Genomic DNA, 15,972 nt, shown 5'->3' on the forward strand with positions numbered 1-15,972 from the left:
ATTCATAAAATTGGGTTGAATTGCCATAGTCCCTATCTCATTAGGTAGTTGTGAGGGTTAACAGTAAGCTAATGTATGTAAAGTGCTTAAATCAAAGTATATAATTATTTCTCCTAGTTTAAGCTATTGTTCCAATTACTGTTGCTGGATAACAATTTACTCCAAAACTTTGCACCTTAAAATAATCATTTAATTATACTCATGGAATGCGTGGGTCATAAATGTGAACAGTATGGATGGCTTGTCTCTGCTCTACAAGGTCCAGGGACTCAGCTGGAAAGACTTGACACTGGGAGCTAGAATTATCTGAAGGCTCACTCTGGAGCCAGTGCTGGGATGACTCAAAGGATAGGGCCACCCACTGAAGCATCCCCACGGGTCCTCTCTCTGAGCCTTGGGCTTCCTCACAGCATGGTGGCCTCAGGGTAGTTGGACTTCCTAGAGGCACGGGGCTCCAGGCACAAGTGTCGCAGTGACTCCGCCTTAGAAATCACACAGTGCTACTCTGTGTAACCTACTGGTTGAAGCAGTCACAAGCCCACTTAGATTTCAAGGGAGGAAACAAAGAATTTTGGAGCCATGTTTTCAAATCACCCCAGTTATTATTATTTTTGAACTATATAAGGGTCCCCTGGCTCAGAAGGCCTTGCCAATGCAGTCTTCTTCGCCAAGACACCTGGTTGTGTCTGTGGCACACAGTTCCTGCTGGGTGAGGGTATGTAACACATGTCAACCAATGGGTCTGTATACGAGCATACAATAAGATAAGCTTGTGGCCGTGTGTGTGCTGAGCTTGTATATGCGTTTTTGCTTGAGAGTGAGAATTAGTGGGGTTGCCCCAGCCTGGCTCCTTTCCAGAACTCCAAACTCTTATATGGAACACCCCACCTATTTCCACATGGATGCTGAATGAGCACCTGCAAAAGGGGATCTGTTTCCACCTTTGCTCCCTATAATCTGCTAGGACTCCCCAATTATTTCTTGAGTCTCACTCAGACTAAAACCACATTCCTGAATGATCTGGCCCTGGCAAGCCCCACTCTCAGGCCCCATCTCCCTTCACTCTCCGTCACCTGCTGTGCCCCAAACACTCTGGCTTCATTTCCATTGTTTTTTATACTCCACAGGCTCCTTCCACTGCAGGGCTGTTGCCTTGACCCTTCCTTCTTCCCGGGACCTGAGATCTCAGCTCAAATATCCCCTCAGAGCAGCCTTGCCAGACCCCCAAGCCAAAGCAGCCACCTCTGTCTGCCTGCCCCATCGCCCTCTCCTAGTTCTCTACCTAGCCTTTATCTTAGCTGCTGCTTCTCTGGCTTGTTATTTAACTCTCTTCTTCCCCCACTAGGAAACACATTGCACAAGAACAAACAAATCTGTGTTGTTTTCCCAGACCATCCCCTAGGCCTAGCACAGTGCCTGTGGTCATTTGGGAGGTGTTCAAACTTATGCCCGGTGGTTGAAGGATGAGTCCCTGGGAGTGTCTGAGCGGCTGAAGTGGGTATGTGTGTGTCCACATCACTGTAGAGGCGAGAAAGAGGGAGAGAGGGAGGGGGAGGGGGAGGGGGAGGGGAGGGGGAGGCGGAGGGGAGGAGAGAGAGAGAGAGAAAGTGTGTGTGTGTGTGTGTGTGTGTGTGTGTGTGTGTACAGGTTGGAGACTAGTATGGACTGTAGTAATCGGCGGGGGCTGGCAGGGGGGGGGGCTGTGGAGGGAGGGATGCATGTGTGGGCCCCCAACAGAGATGACAGTGGGCAGCAGCCTGGGGAAGGACAGTGGGAAGCATCCCTCCAGGGACTTCAGCTAGTGAAGGGCCCCAGCCAGGCCCGGGCGCCCCTCTCTCACGCCTCCAGGCACCGGGGGCCCGGGCTGTCCTACGTGGCAGCGGCGCTGGGGGCGGGCAGGCAGAAAGGGAGGGACGGAGGCGGGCCAGCCAGAAAGTTTGTCCGAGGCCACGGTGGGGATTCCGGCCCGGGGATGCGCGCCTGGCTTCTCAGCGTCCGCAGCACGCCTGGGTGTCCTGCTCGCCATGGGTAAGTCATGACCAGGCGCTTCCTGCCAGGGAGTCCCCGAGACCCCATCAGTACGAGCGCCCTCCGCCCCTTGCAGCACACCCTGCCCAGATACCGCCCACTCGGGCGGACTGCGAGCCCCACACACCAGGCCTCGCCTGGGGGCTGGGAAGGGACTTGGGCGCACTTCCTAACGTGCTCCTTTCTGCCCAGAAAAAAGTGACTTGGGGAGCTCCTAACTTAATATTGAACGCTCACTTGGGCCAGGCCCTCTCGTAAAGGCTTCGAGCCTTACAACAAGCCCAGGCAAGTGAAATTGTTCTATTCTGCAGATGAAGAAACAGAGGCTCCACAAGGAGCAAAATCCATTAATAAATTCATTGAACCGCTCTGTTCACCAGGCCTAAGGATGGCGCGGTTAACAAAGCAGACAGAACCTCGGGTCTGGAAATAACTCAGCAGAAGGGAAACAGAGGAGATTAGAATGCAGAACTGTGTGTGGGTGTAAGGAATTTCTTTGTTGCTATGGGGGACCAAGGTTTTTATATTTGTCTCTGGATTCAGAGCCTCAAAAAATCACTGGGTCATTCATTCACCTGCTGTGTGGCGGACATCAGGGACTCAGTGGAACCCCTAGAATGAGGTGGTGTGACCGTGATGAGGGAGGCAGGTTCTGTAGGGAAGCAGGAAGGGAGGGCCTCCTGAACTAGGAGACAGAGAGTAAGATGCTAGGAAAGTTTCTGGGCCAGTGAAATGGGAAAACTAAGACAAGAAAATTGAACAAGGCCAAACAGTTTCAGCAATTTACAGCCAGCTGGTGAATCACAAGACGTTATCTCCCCTAACCAAGGACATTGGAGAGTAAATGGTTTATACCTCTCCTTCCCAACCAGAGGATATGTAACCTCTCTGGCCATAAACCACAGGTGTCTGGGAGGAGAGGAACGCTAATGCCGACAGAGATGACACTGGGACAGAGGGAACCAGCTTGGGCAGGAGCTGCCGACTCCCCTTTCAGCTCCCCCTCCTCTCACTCCCAAAAGAAACAGCATGTCTGCCCTCCCCCTTGGAATTTCCCCCTTCCAAAGTCCTACGTTTCCCCTACACAAACTTGCTTCTGAAAGCTCAAGGAAGGGTCGATGTTAGGGCTTTTACCTGCCACCTTCTCAAATTGCTGGCCTCTGATATTAATAATTAATTATCATCCAATCGCTGTCTCTGCTTTTTGGCTGAGCGGCGACAGACTGCACGAGCCTCAGACTGAAAAGAAGTAGGCCTGCTAAGATCTGAGAGAATGGCTTCCAGATTAAAGGAACAGCAAGTGCAAGGGCCCTGAGGCAGGAGTGAGATGGTCCAGACCAGTGTGGCCGGAGCACAGTGGGCAAGGGCTAGATTATGCAGGACTTTGTAAGCTATGGTGAGAAGTTTGGATTTTATTCCAAATGACATAAGAAGGTAGAGAAGGGTTTGAAGCTTGGGTGGGACATGAACAGAATTGTGTTTTAAAAACTTTGGTTTGTTCTGTGGAGAATCACACTAGCTAACACTGGCTATAAGGTAGGCAGACATATGAGGCAGGTATTACTATTTTCTTCATCTATAGATGGTGGAGGCTTAGAGAGGTTAAGTGAACTGCACAAGGTCACAGTTGTGAAGAAGAGAAGCTGGGATAGAAGCCCAGCACTCTGGCTCTAGTCTGCATTCTTAACCATGGTACCATCCAGCCTTCCACGCACAACTGTAGACCAACTCTAGCTCTTGCTCCAGAGTCTTAATTTGGGGGTCAGCATTTGCTTTATTCCTGCCCGTGGCCCCTTCCAGGCCCTGGACCTTGCCAGATGCTCAAGAGCCAAGATCCTTGACTTCCTACATCCCCAGAGTTTGTTCATTCATTCATCCATTTATTCAACAAGTATGTACATGTATTGAGTACCTACTATGTGTCCCATACTTTCCTTAGCATCAGGGAGACAGCTGAACAAACAAGCAATTCCTGTTCCTTTGGGGCTGACATTCTGGCACAGGAGACCAACAAATATATGTAAAATATATAGTTATTTCAGATGGTGGTGAGTACCACGGAGAAAAACAAATAGGGAAGGAGGGTACAAAGTGCTGGATGTTATGGGGAAGTTGCAATTTTAAGTAGAGGTTCAGGAGAGGCCTCACGAGAAGATGCTGTTAGGCCGAAGAGCAGAGGGAAGGAGGGAAGGAACCCTTGGCATGGAGGGGAAGGCTTCCCTATCAGAGGTGACAGCTGGTAAAAAGCCTTGAGATGTGCTTGGAGTGAGGAGGAACACCAAGGAGGCTGATGGGGCTGGAGGAGCAGAGTGAGAGGAGGCAGCTGCTGCAGGGCCTTGAAGGTCATTGTAAGGATCTTGGCTCTTTTCAGAGAGAAGAGGGAGTGCTGGAGGGCTTTGAGCAGGACACCATCTGACTTAGGCTGTCACAGGATCCCTCTCATTGCTGTGTAGCGTAAGATTAGGTTCAAATGTCCTGGACACAGCCCCTGGAATGCCACTTGGTGATACCACCCTGGTCCCCAACTCAGTCATTGGTTATTTCAGTGAAAACCTCATTGAGCCCCTCTTGGGTGTCAGGGCAAAGCTGGCACCCTGGGGACACAGAGTGTCTCTGTCCTGTCCTGTCCAATTTAATAAGGAGGGCACACCAGTGAACCTGCAATACTGTGTGAGCAAATGAAGGGAGGATGCAGAGTTAGTTGGAAGTGAAAATGTGGCTTGGAAAGTTGAGAAAGACTTGTGGGAATGATGTACAATGACCCTGACTCCTTTGAGACTGTCCTTCATAGCTCCTGGGACAGTATCATTTCACTGTTTTGTGACGTCTGGTTTTCCTGAGAGCTTTACTTCCCCTCCACCTCTGCCTGGTATGTCCCTGCTCTCTGTCACGCCCCATGTATCTCTGATTGGCCCTTCCTGCTTGAAGTCAGTTCAGCAAAGCTCTTAAGTATGTGGGTTTGGGAGTGGGATTGGTCAGTGTTTGAGTCCTGATCCCGTTGCTTCTCAGCTGTGAGAACACTCTGACCCTCCATTTCCTCGTCTGTAAAATGGGGACAACTGTAGCTTTACCACCTAGTGTTGTTACAAAGGGGAACTGAGAGAAGGCACCTGAAGTTGCCTTGAGGAGATGCTCAGTACATGACTATTTATTAGGACTGTTTCATTTCATGTTTATTTTTGCTATTCTCTTACCACTATGACTAGAATCTGTTCTGATGCATTTTCCAGGGAAACTTGTAGACAGTCAACTTTGGCTCTGAGCCCTTTGGCTTGGTTCCCTTTCACCTCAAGAGGAACCCAGGATATGGCAAACAGATTGCCTCACATGGCCTGGAAGAACCTTCCTTTCTGGCTGTAAACTCCAAGAACCGAGGGAGGTGGGGCAAAGGGAGGTGAAGCCAGAGTAGGACCTGGGCAGCATAATCTCCCCAGGGTGTTTATTGATACTCCTGAAGAGGTAGGACAAGGCCAGCCAGTGAGTGGTAGGAGACTATTTCCCTCGGGGGCAGGGGTGATGGGGAGAAGAGTGAGCAGAAAGGGAGGCATTTTTTCACCCATGGAACTCCTCCCCCCTGCACAAAAATTGCCTAACAGAGATGCGGAGAGGCAGAGATAAGAGATAACAGATTGAAATCATATTATGCCAAGGTTTTCTAATGGAGTGGTGAAGGGAATGGACCATGGAACCAGATGTCCTGGCTTTGAATCTAGGCACAGCTACTTACTACTTTTGACCTTGGGCAAGTCACTTCTCTGATTGTTTATTCATTCATAAATAATACAAAACCACAGCTTAAAAAGTTGTGGTGAGAAGCAAATGAGTTATTGCTCTTAATGCACTGAAAGCAGTCCTTTAAGTGCAGTAACTCATTTGGGCCAGAAAAAACATTCAATAAATCTGGTTATAGTGTTATGAGTGTTGTTATCAGGTCTGGGTGGTTTGGCTGGGGCCAGCTCATGAAGGGCCTGGGGTGAGACAGATACTGATGGATTATTCTAGATACTTCCAGGAATATTTAAGTTTAAATATGCAAATTAAGAATACAAAGTAGCCCTGACTGGTGTGGCTCAGTTGGTTGGGCATTGTCCTGCAAGGCGAAAGGTCAACAGTTCGATTTCCGGTCAGGGCTCATGCGTCAGTTGTGGCTTGGTCCCCAGCTGTACAAGAGGCAACTGGTTGATGTTTCTCTCTCATATTGCTGTTTCTCTCCATCTCTTTCTCCCTCTCTTCTCCTCTCTCTAAAAATAAATAAACAAACCTTTTAAAAAAAAATCAAAGTGAATTGTATAACTGAACTGCTGATATGGTAGCCTCTAGCCACACGTGACTATTTTTACATTTAAATTAATTAAAATTAAATAAAATTAAAATTCAGTCCCTTTATCACATTAGGCACGTTTTAAGTGCTCAGTACCCACAGGGGCTGGTGACTACCATTGATCATCTCTCTCCCCAGCTCAATCCTTCAAAGGCTTCCACCCACTGACAGTGAAATTCATCATTGTCCTCATGACCTACAAAGCTCTATGTGATTTGGTCCCTGCCTACTTCTCCTACCTCATCATCTCCTCTAACTCTCACTCACTGGGCTCCAGCCCTTCAGTGATTAAAAGCCTGCATTCTCTAGCTACATCAGCTCTGCCACTTACTTGCTGTTGTGACCATGAGAGACTTTCTTAGCTTCTCTGAGCCTTGGAGGATGATGCTAATAATAATGTAATAAGGTTGTTGTAAATGAGGAATTAAGTGAGTGAATACATGTTCAGGTCCTAAAACAGGGTCAAGTACTTAGCAACTGCCATATAAGCACTAGCTGTTAATATTAATGGTTATTGTTCAAACATACCAAAACCTGTGCTGCTTCAGGGCCTTGGTTCTTGCTGTTCCGTCTGTCTAGAATGTTGTTCTTACCCTCACTTCAGTCACATCTCTGCTCAAATTTTCCCTCTCAGAGAAGCCTTAGCTGACCTCCCTATTTAAAATAGAATTCCTCCATCACTCTCAATCCCCTTTCCCTGGTCTGTAAGTTATACCATATATTTATTCGTTCATCATCTGCCTTTTTTCCACTAGAATGTCAGGTCCTTGACAACACCACTGTATTGCCAGCCCCAAGAATACAGCTTGGTGTATTGTAGATGCCAGATAAATAAGTTTTTAAGTGAATGGCTGGATGGATGGGCCGGCAGGTGTGTGCATGTAGGGGTACATAAGGAATGGAATACAAAGATGGAGGGGTGAAGGGATGTATTTGTGGGTAGATGAGTCAATAAATAGAGGGATGTTTGGCTGAATTAAGGGGGTACATGAATGGACAAATGAATGGATGAATACGTGGTAGAGTAGATGGATAAATGGAGACATATATGATGAAGGGAGGGGTAGATTGATCAATAAGTAGATGTGTGAATGGATGAAGGAAGGAGTGAATGGATGAAGGATGGATGGATGGAGATGGATCAATAAATGGGTAGATAGGTAAATGGGTAGAGTAGATCGATGAAGGAGTGGGTGGATAAAGGAAGGAGTGGATGGATGGTGGATGATGAGTAGATGGCTTGATGGATGATGGATGAATAAGTGAATGGATGGATGGAGTAGCTGGATGAATAGATGGAGCACTTGATAGATGGAGGGTGGTTGGATGGGTGGAAGTTCTGGCAAGGAACCATTCTGAACTTGGCCCCTGTCACTTTTGTTTTCCAGGTCACCCAGCACCCCTCCTTCCCCTGTGTGCCTCTGTGTCTTTGCTGGGTGGCTTAACCTTTGGTTATGAACTGGCAGTCATATCGGGTGCACTGCTGCCACTGCAACTTGACTTTGGGCTAAGCTGCTTGGAGCAGGAGTTTCTGGTGGGCAGCCTGCTCCTGGGGGCTCTCCTTGCCTCCCTGGTAGGGGGCTTCCTCATCGATCGCTATGGCAGGAAACATGCCATCCTTGGTAGCAACTTGGTGCTGTTGGCAGGCAGCCTCAGTCTGGGCCTGGCTGGCTCCCTGGCCTGGCTGGTCCTGGGCCGCTCAGCGGCTGGCTTTGCCATCTCCCTGTCCTCCATGGCCTGCTGTATCTACGTGTCAGAGCTGGTGGGGCCACAGCAGCGGGGCATGCTGGTGTCCCTTTATGAGGCAGGCGTTACTGTAGGCATCCTGCTGTCTTACGCACTCAACTATGCGCTGGCCAGTGTACCCCGGGGATGGAGGCATATGTTCGGGTGGGCTGCTGCACCTGCTCTCCTGCAGTCCCTCAGCCTTCTCATTCTCCCTGCCGGTACAGATGAGGCTGCAGCCCACGGGGACCTCATTCCCCTCCAGGGAGGTGAGGCCACCAAGCTGAACCTGGGGAGGCCAAGGTACTCCTTTCTGGACCTCTTCAGGGAACGGGATAACATGCGAGGCCGGACCACTGTGGGGCTGGGGCTGGTGCTTTTCCAGCAGCTAACAGGTCAGCCCAATGTGCTGTGCTATGCCTCCACCATCTTTCACTCAGTGGGCTTCCGTGGGGGGTCCTCAGCTGTGCTGGCCTCAGTGGGGCTTGGCGCTGTAAAGGTGACTGCTACCCTGACTGCCATGGGGCTAGTGGACCGAGCAGGCCGCAGGGCCCTATTACTAGCTGGCTGTGCCCTGATGGCCCTGTCAGTCAGCGGCATAGGCCTCGTCAGCTTTGCTGTGCCCATGGACTCAGGCCCAAGTTGCCTGGCCATGCCCAATGCCACCAGCCTCTCCAACCTCCCTGGAGACTCTGGCCTGCCAACGGGCTTGTCTTCACATCCACTGCCAACAACCAGCAAGAGCCAAGAGGAGCCAGTCTCATCAACCTCTGAGAAAACCAGGCATCGCCCCAGAGCTGGGGACCCCACAAGCCCTCCTGGGCCAGCCCTAAGCACCGCCTCCCACGCACCGCCTTCTCCTGCCCCAGAGCGTGCCCTGCTGCACTGGACAGCGCTGGTCTGCATGATGGGCTTTGTGAGCGCCTTCTCCTTTGGCTTTGGACCAGGTAGGTGGGAGTTTCTTGCAGGTAACTCTGAGCCTTCTACCATTCCTAGGGGGAAGCTTGGGGACGGTGTCCTTCAAGGTTTCAGAAGGACTTTAGAGGGGCCTTGACCGTGAAGCCAATGAAACTGTAGCTTCAGGGCCCCTCCTTTATTTGTAGACACTCCTTTTGAGGGCAGGGGCCTGAGTTTATGTTTGTAATAGTTTTTACTTAAAAAAATACCCCAAATTGTTTATGTTTCAGTCTTCATAATACCTGATCTTGCTCCTGGATAGCTAGCTCACTCAAAAAAACTTTGCTTGAAGGCAATTTAATGAATAGGATGACCAGCCATCCCGGTTTTCCCAAGACACTGAAAATCCTGTGTCCCAGGCATCCCCTGGGTCCCGGGAAAACTGCTGGTCCCTCTAAGGGGATTATTAGAGTCGAGTCGAGGAAGCAGGAGGGGAGAATGTGGTGTCAGGGGCCTGACACTGTTTGAATCTGATGGAGGGCTGTCTGCTGGACCGTGGGTGCCGGGCCCCAGTCCCGGCCACAGCCTAGAAGCGCTCCCTGCCCTCCTGTCCTAGTGACCTGGCTTGTCCTCAGCGAGATCTACCCCGCGGAGATCCGAGGGAGGGCCTTCGCCTTCTGTAACAGCTTCAACTGGGCCGCCAATCTCTTCATCAGCCTCTCCTTCCTCGACCTCATCGGTGAGTCCTCACGACCTAACTTCTTGACCCAGTTCCTTCTAGGTGCGGGAATAATGTCCTCCCGACAGGGCCAGGGCTTCCTTATCGGTCTGGGTATAAATGACAGAAAACCGGATGCGAACCAGTTTAGGAACAAAAGGGAATATTTTTGTAAGAAGAGCCATTGGCTTCAAGCATGGCTGATCCAGAAGCGCCAGTACAGTGGTGGCCATCTTTCTTCTCTCTCCACTCCGCCTCCCACACCGTGGGCTTCATTCTCAGGCAGACGCCGCAGGGTGGCAGAGATGCCGCCGGCAGATCTCAGACTGGAAGAGAGCTTTCCTTCCCAGCGGATCGTCCCAAGACCTGGGCCTGCTTCTCATTGGCTCAGCAAGGTCACATGCCAATTCCCTGAACCAATCACTGTGGCTGGAGGGTTATCTCCACCCCCCAGGCGCCACGCCTGGGTCATAAAGCCACGCTGGACCCAGGGGCTGGAGACGGCCTCTGAAACTGACAGAAGGGGTCGGAAGTTGGCGTGGACTCCTTCCCCAAAGGAAAATTGGTATCAGAAAAAGGAAGAGGGTTCTTTTTCGGAGCTGGGCTTTTCCAAGGCTGCATCCTGCAGCTGTTTCACTGCTGAGGGGACTGTTATTTCCCTCCGTTCACATTTTCAGATCCTGAGCGAAGTCCACCGGTTAGCGTTTCAGTTGTCGGTGAGGGGGCTTCCCCAGAAAAGACAAGATGCCCTTGTCAGCGTTTATGGATCTGAGCCCTGACCCTCTCCCTGTCTCTGGGACAACCAGTCCTACTCCTGCTTTAAGGTCCTTATCTCACAGTTGTTGGTTATTATGCAAATCGACCGTCTGGAGAATCCTCTGTAGGTGAACCCTTTGGATGTGCGACCTGGAACCAGCTAGGGGGCCGCGCCCTGCCCACACTCCCGTTCCCCTGTTCCCAGGCACCATCGGCTTGTCCTGGACCTTCCTGCTGTACGGGCTGACCGCTGTCCTTGGCCTGGGCTTCATCTACTTATTTGTCCCCGAAACAAAAGGCCAGTCGTTGGCAGAGATAGACCAGCAATTCCAGAGGAGACGGTAAGGGGGACAGGGCGGGCCTCAGGGGACAGTCCCATCCAGCCCGAGCTCTCCACTGCGGGACTTAAGCTGTCATACTTTCCCTCTGCAGAAGAGTGTTTTTCTTTTCTTCTTGCCTCTCTTTCTGCCTGGGGACGCTGCACATTTTGTCCTGTCTTCATACCAGAACTGGTTTCCTTGAGCAGTTTTTGTGTCTTCCTACAGCAGAGTTTCCTTTGACTTTAAGCCCAGGTGAAACCTTTAAGTGGTGCAGTTGTGAAGGAGGAGAATCCTAAAAGCAGACAATCTTAGAGTCACAGAAGCTTGGAGAAACCAAACATTATCACTGTGGTCTATTAAAATCGCATCCAAAGAACTGTGGGCTTAATCTGCTCATTCAGTGGGTATTTATTAAGCCCCTATTATGTGCCAGGCCACTAGTGTCCTGGGCCATAGGCTCTGTGGCTGAGAATAAGATGGAGAATACCCTTGTCCTCATGAAGCCTCCATTCTAGTGGGAGAAAAGGACAGAAAATAAGCAAGTCAACCTAGGCACTGACACCTGAAAGAAATGAAACAGAGCTGAGAGGGTCCGGTTGGTGAAGAGGGGCACAGAGGGGGAGGGGATTGTGGCTAAATTAGAATGGGGTTGTTCAGAGGGACGGCCTCTCTGAGGAGGTGCAATGTAAGTCAGTAAGAAGGAGGCATCTACGTAACGATGGGGGGAGGGCAGGAGCATTCCAGGTAGAGGGAACAGCAAGTGCAAAGGCCCTGAGGTCAGAGTGTGTCTGGTATATGCAAAGAACAATAAAGCCAATGTGGCTGGGACAGAGGGAGGGAGGGAGGGCTGAAGAGAGGGAGGAGGGCTAGAATATCAGATAAGCCAAGTGGGTAGAAGCTAGATCACATAAGGTCTTCAGGTCACAGAGAGGAGTTCATAAGTTTAGTACTATGGGACCTTGGGCTGTTCAATAGGAGAAGAGAGGAATGGGTGCATCAGAAGGGACCTAAAAGCACTATAATCCTAAACGTTTTGGCAAATGCCTCTTGTAGTAAAGGGGGGTTGCCAGCTGCCTGCCCAGTCTGTTCCTAGGAGGCCCTAAAAGATTGGAAAAATAAATCATTCTAATATTGAATTAGAAATTGCCTCCCTGCAGTGATCTGCCAAGCCACATCCCACCCTGGCCCCTGAAGGGATACAGAATTAGTCTAATGTATAAACTTCTGACCTAGTCCACCCCACCCCAGAGTGTCCTCTGCCAGCTGAACACCCCCAGTTAGTTAGGTGACACCTTCTGCAAGCCCCTCAGCAACCCCACTGTATTAGTTAGGAGATAGATGTGGCTGATTAGAATAGTCCAAATGATGGGGTCCGGGGCCCCAGGAGGTCATCCGGAGACCTAGGCTTCATCTCTCTTGTTGCTCTTGTTCCCTTTTTCACGTGGCCCATGACACTGAAACACCCACCACATTCCTGCAAGCGGAAGGGGGAGAGGAGGACACAAGCTGAGAGACTCGCTGGTCACTTTCTCCCATAGCCCTTTGGCCAGAACCTGGCTGCACCTCTGTGGAGGGGGCAGCTGGGAAACAGTTTGTAATCTGGGTAGCCATGTGCCCAGCTAAAAATCAAGGATGTTGTTACTAGACATAAAGTAGGTACACATACTAGGAGCTACCTGGATCTCTGCCATACTGGCTTTCTTGGGAGAAGATTCCAGATCCCTTCTCTGGAACAAAGAGTGAAGGAGGCAGAGGCAGGTGGAAGCCAGCTTTGGGATAAGGCAGGATGTGATTGCAGCCAGGGGGAGTGTCGGGCTGGACCTGGGGCCTCAGGGGCACATGGGGAGAGGGCAGACACAGGGAGACGCAGAGGAGTAGGTGGGTAATTCAGAAGATGGAAATGCATATTAAAGCAGGAAGTAGGAAGGGACTGGTAGGAGGGCAGTGCGAATGGGATGGGGGGGTCCCAGGGGATGTTCCATTCCCGTCTCCTCCAGGAAGGCTCCCAGGCCCTGCCACCCGCTGACTACTCACCTCTGCTTGACAGGTTCGCCCCCAGCTTTGGCCACAGGCAGAGCACATCTGGTGTCCAGTACAGCCGCATCAAGGTCTCTGCGGCCTCCTGAGGAGTCTTATCTGCTTGGAAAATGCTGGAACTATTGTTGTAGCAGACAGTCTCCAGCTTCCTGCTTGCCTGGGCCCCAGACCTCAAGTTCTAGGTGGTCCTTTGAAACTGACCTCTGCTCTGGAGGTCTTTTGTGCTCGGGTGAAAAGGATGAAAGTCCAAGAACCCCAAAGTTTTCATGTTGCATCTCAAGCTGAGGATTTCTGAGAAGCTGCCTTCTTGCCTGAAGTTCCCTGTTGATTCTGCACATCTGTGTAGTATTTATAATGAGAACATCTAATGGCGTTTCCACTGTTCCCTGGGCTTTCTCAAAGAATCTCTGGGGTACCAGTCCTGGCAGGAAGTCTCTCCTGCAATCACCCCTAAATCCATATTCTCTGCTTTCTTTTTTTGTCTGGTTGGGACTTTTCAGCGAGGCAGAAGCCTGCTTTTTGGCTCTTGGATATCAGTGTTGTTTACCCCTCTAATTCTCTTACTCAGGATATTTACCATTAACCAGCAACCCAAGAGGCTTGAGTTCTAGTCCTGATTCTGCTGGTGTCCTTGCTCCATGACCATGGGCCTCAGTTTCCCCATATGTACAGTGGGGCACCTGAACCAGGTTGTTCTTAAGATCTCTTCTGACACCAGTGAGCTGGAATTCTAAATGCTGGTAATACAACAAATATTCAACATGGGCCTGCTCCCAAGTTGCTTGTCATCTCTTAGGGGGATGTAAGCATTATTAGCGGAAAGTTCAGTAGAAGTCCAGAATTCTGTGCACTCGAGTCCAAGAGCGTGGAATGAGCTGCCGGAGCTAACTCCAGGATGGTGCTGGTTGCCTTTTCGTGCAGAAAGGAGACGGCTCTGGGGGCCAACAAGCCTGGTTGTCAGCGTTGCCTCCACCTCTTGGCAGCTGTTGATTTGGGTAACGACTCCCTCAAGCTTCAGTTTCTGCATCTTCAGTTTTGGGGGGTGATTATGCCCCTAGGGGTGTATTTCACCCTGTCTCCCTTCAGGAAGGTCTTCAGCTGGTCCCATTCAGCTAGTCAGGGGGTGGGGGTGCCATCTGTTCACCTCAGTACCCTGGTCCCCACCTTTGGGACATTGTAAAGGGTTGTCCCCCAACAGGTGAGTCAGATAGAGGTTGAACAGGTAGCTCAGGCCAGAGGCCACTAAAGGAAGGGACTGGCAAGGAGTTCCTGGATGCTGGGAACCAAGAGCTAGAGTAGGTTCAGGGTGCTGGCATTGGATGCGGTTTTGTCACCGTGCCTGCCCACCTGCATGCTGACACAGCTCCCACAGGACTCTGGTCCCTCGGCTCACCTCCTCTTCTTCCTAGATGCAGACGCTCCTTGACTTATGACATGGTTACAGCCCAATAAACCCATCATAAAGTCAAAACTGCATCTCATACACCTCACCTACTAAACATCATAGCTTAGCCTAGCTTAGCCTAGCGACTTTAAACGTGCTCAGAACACGCACAGTAATTAGCCTCCCATTAGACAGGAGCTGCCTTGTGAGAGCTGATTAAATTTTCAGGATCTTTGTAAGCTGGGTGTTAAACACAGCCGTTAAAAGACATTAAATTACTTGAACTTATAATTAAATACATTGTATTAAAAACAAAGGAAATAAATACTAAAAACTCATTCTTTATTTTGCTACATTTTACTGTTATCTTTGCTTTTGGGGTTATTTACGTCTCTTGTATCTTATGAGGGACATGGAGCGATTGAGCGTTTCTTCCTGATTCCATCTTCAGTGATGTCACATCGGTCATTTGAAACTGGCCATGGGGCGTGTATTTGCACCACAGAGATTGGGGAACATTACAAATCAGGGCTTGGTTTATTGTTTCGTTGACTTTACTGTCTTAAGAACGTGATGGCTAAAATGTTAATAGTGCAAATTAAGCTTAAAAGTAAGTCTGTTGTGTCAAGAGCGAGTACCTTGTGAGTGGCACAAAAAAACCGAGGAAATATTGCTCCAGAATGTGAGCTGTTGTCCAGTTCAGCAAGCAAGTTGCTCACGTAATTGATGAAGGCATTCTGACATACGTCTTCATTGTTTTACTTTCTTCTGGCTCGTTAACATGAACAGAAATTTCGACCAGCCTCCATGTTGGGACTTACACTTATGAGCAACTTCTTTCTCAGTCCTCTTGTTATCAGGCAATTATTCACAGTCTCATTTTGTCCAGTCATGGCTCAGTGGCAATAATAGTTGTTTGTGCATCCAAGAGTTTGGCAAAAAATAATAAACGTTCTGTGAAAATTAATTGGCAATATGGAATTTATAATAAAGGTTATTTTTAGTAAAATGTTTATATTATTTATAAATTTGTAAGTTTTGTGTAACAAACACATTCTTCATCCCTGTAAAACTGACACACACACACACACACACACACATTTCCCCCTGGAGAGCAGTTAAACACTTGCCAGTACATCACTGCTAAAATCTGTCCTTGGGGCTCCTTTGAATCAAATTCTCTCCCCAGGGACTCCCAATCCTCTCTCAGTTCTCCTTTTCTGTCAGCCTAGGAGAAATGCTTTTCTAGCCTTAAGGTGGATTCTCCCCTCTTTTGATCAGGGTCATAAACCCATAGATCAGGCAGGGAATGTAAAAGAGTAAGCCTGTTGTGTAAGACAGTAGGGAGCAGTGTGGTCTGTGGAAATGGGAGAACAATGGCCCTGTCTAAAAGGGCGGGCTGCTAGTCAGTTCCAGCTGGTGGCTGCCAAGTGAGAATGTGAGCCCAGTATGGCCTGTCCATCTCAATTTGCAAGGAAATCCAGAACTTCAGACTTCAGTGCAAAATTTCCTGATTTTTAAATAGTGTCAGTTGATACTTAATTTAAAAATAGCTTTTAAGCTCAACAAAACACACCTGCAGTTAAATCATGACCTGTAATTTGTGACTCAGTTCTTGGTGCCTTTCCCTCTGACATACTCCTTTCCTCTGGGGTTTTGAGGCTCCCAGCCTAATCTCCTTACAGAGTTGCGGCTTTTGGAAATCAGTACCAAGCAAACCGAGTAACCAGGCAGCTTGATTTAAATAGGAGGGGTGTTACTGAATGTGAACGAAAAAGACTTGCAG

The 15,972-nt window shown here is 49.5% G+C and overlaps 1 protein-coding gene across 1 annotated transcript; it reads left to right on the forward strand.

The window, feature by feature from the left end:
• Positions 1 to 1,947: 1,947 nt before the first annotated feature.
• Positions 1,948 to 15,153, forward strand: SLC2A10 (solute carrier family 2 member 10). The gene is made up of 5 exons (XM_090286510.1): positions 1,948 to 2,028; positions 7,738 to 9,021; positions 9,588 to 9,710; positions 10,651 to 10,786; positions 12,813 to 15,153. The coding sequence occupies exons 1-5, from the start codon at positions 2,025 to 2,027 to the stop codon at positions 12,889 to 12,891; spliced, it is 1,626 nt and encodes a 541-aa protein (XP_090142636.1). The 5' UTR covers positions 1,948 to 2,024; the 3' UTR covers positions 12,892 to 15,153.
• The last annotated feature ends 819 nt before the right edge of the window (positions 15,154 to 15,972 follow it).

This window comes from Furipterus horrens, unplaced genomic scaffold (assembly GCF_987537825.1).
Source record: "Furipterus horrens unplaced genomic scaffold, mFurHor1.1.pri manual_scaffold_8, whole genome shotgun sequence".
NCBI classification, from domain to species: Eukaryota; Metazoa; Chordata; class Mammalia; order Chiroptera; family Furipteridae; genus Furipterus; species Furipterus horrens.

What these genes read in the sequence shown, in the direction of transcription:
- SLC2A10 (XM_090286510.1), top strand. An exon ending in CTCCTTTGGCTTTGGACCAG is followed by an intron (nt 9,022 to 9,587) that starts GTAGGTGGGAGT and finishes CTCCTGTCCTAG; the next exon opens with TGACCTGGCTTGTCCTCAGC. An exon ending in CAGCAATTCCAGAGGAGACG is followed by an intron (nt 10,787 to 12,812) that starts GTAAGGGGGACA and finishes TCTGCTTGACAG; the next exon opens with GTTCGCCCCCAGCTTTGGCC.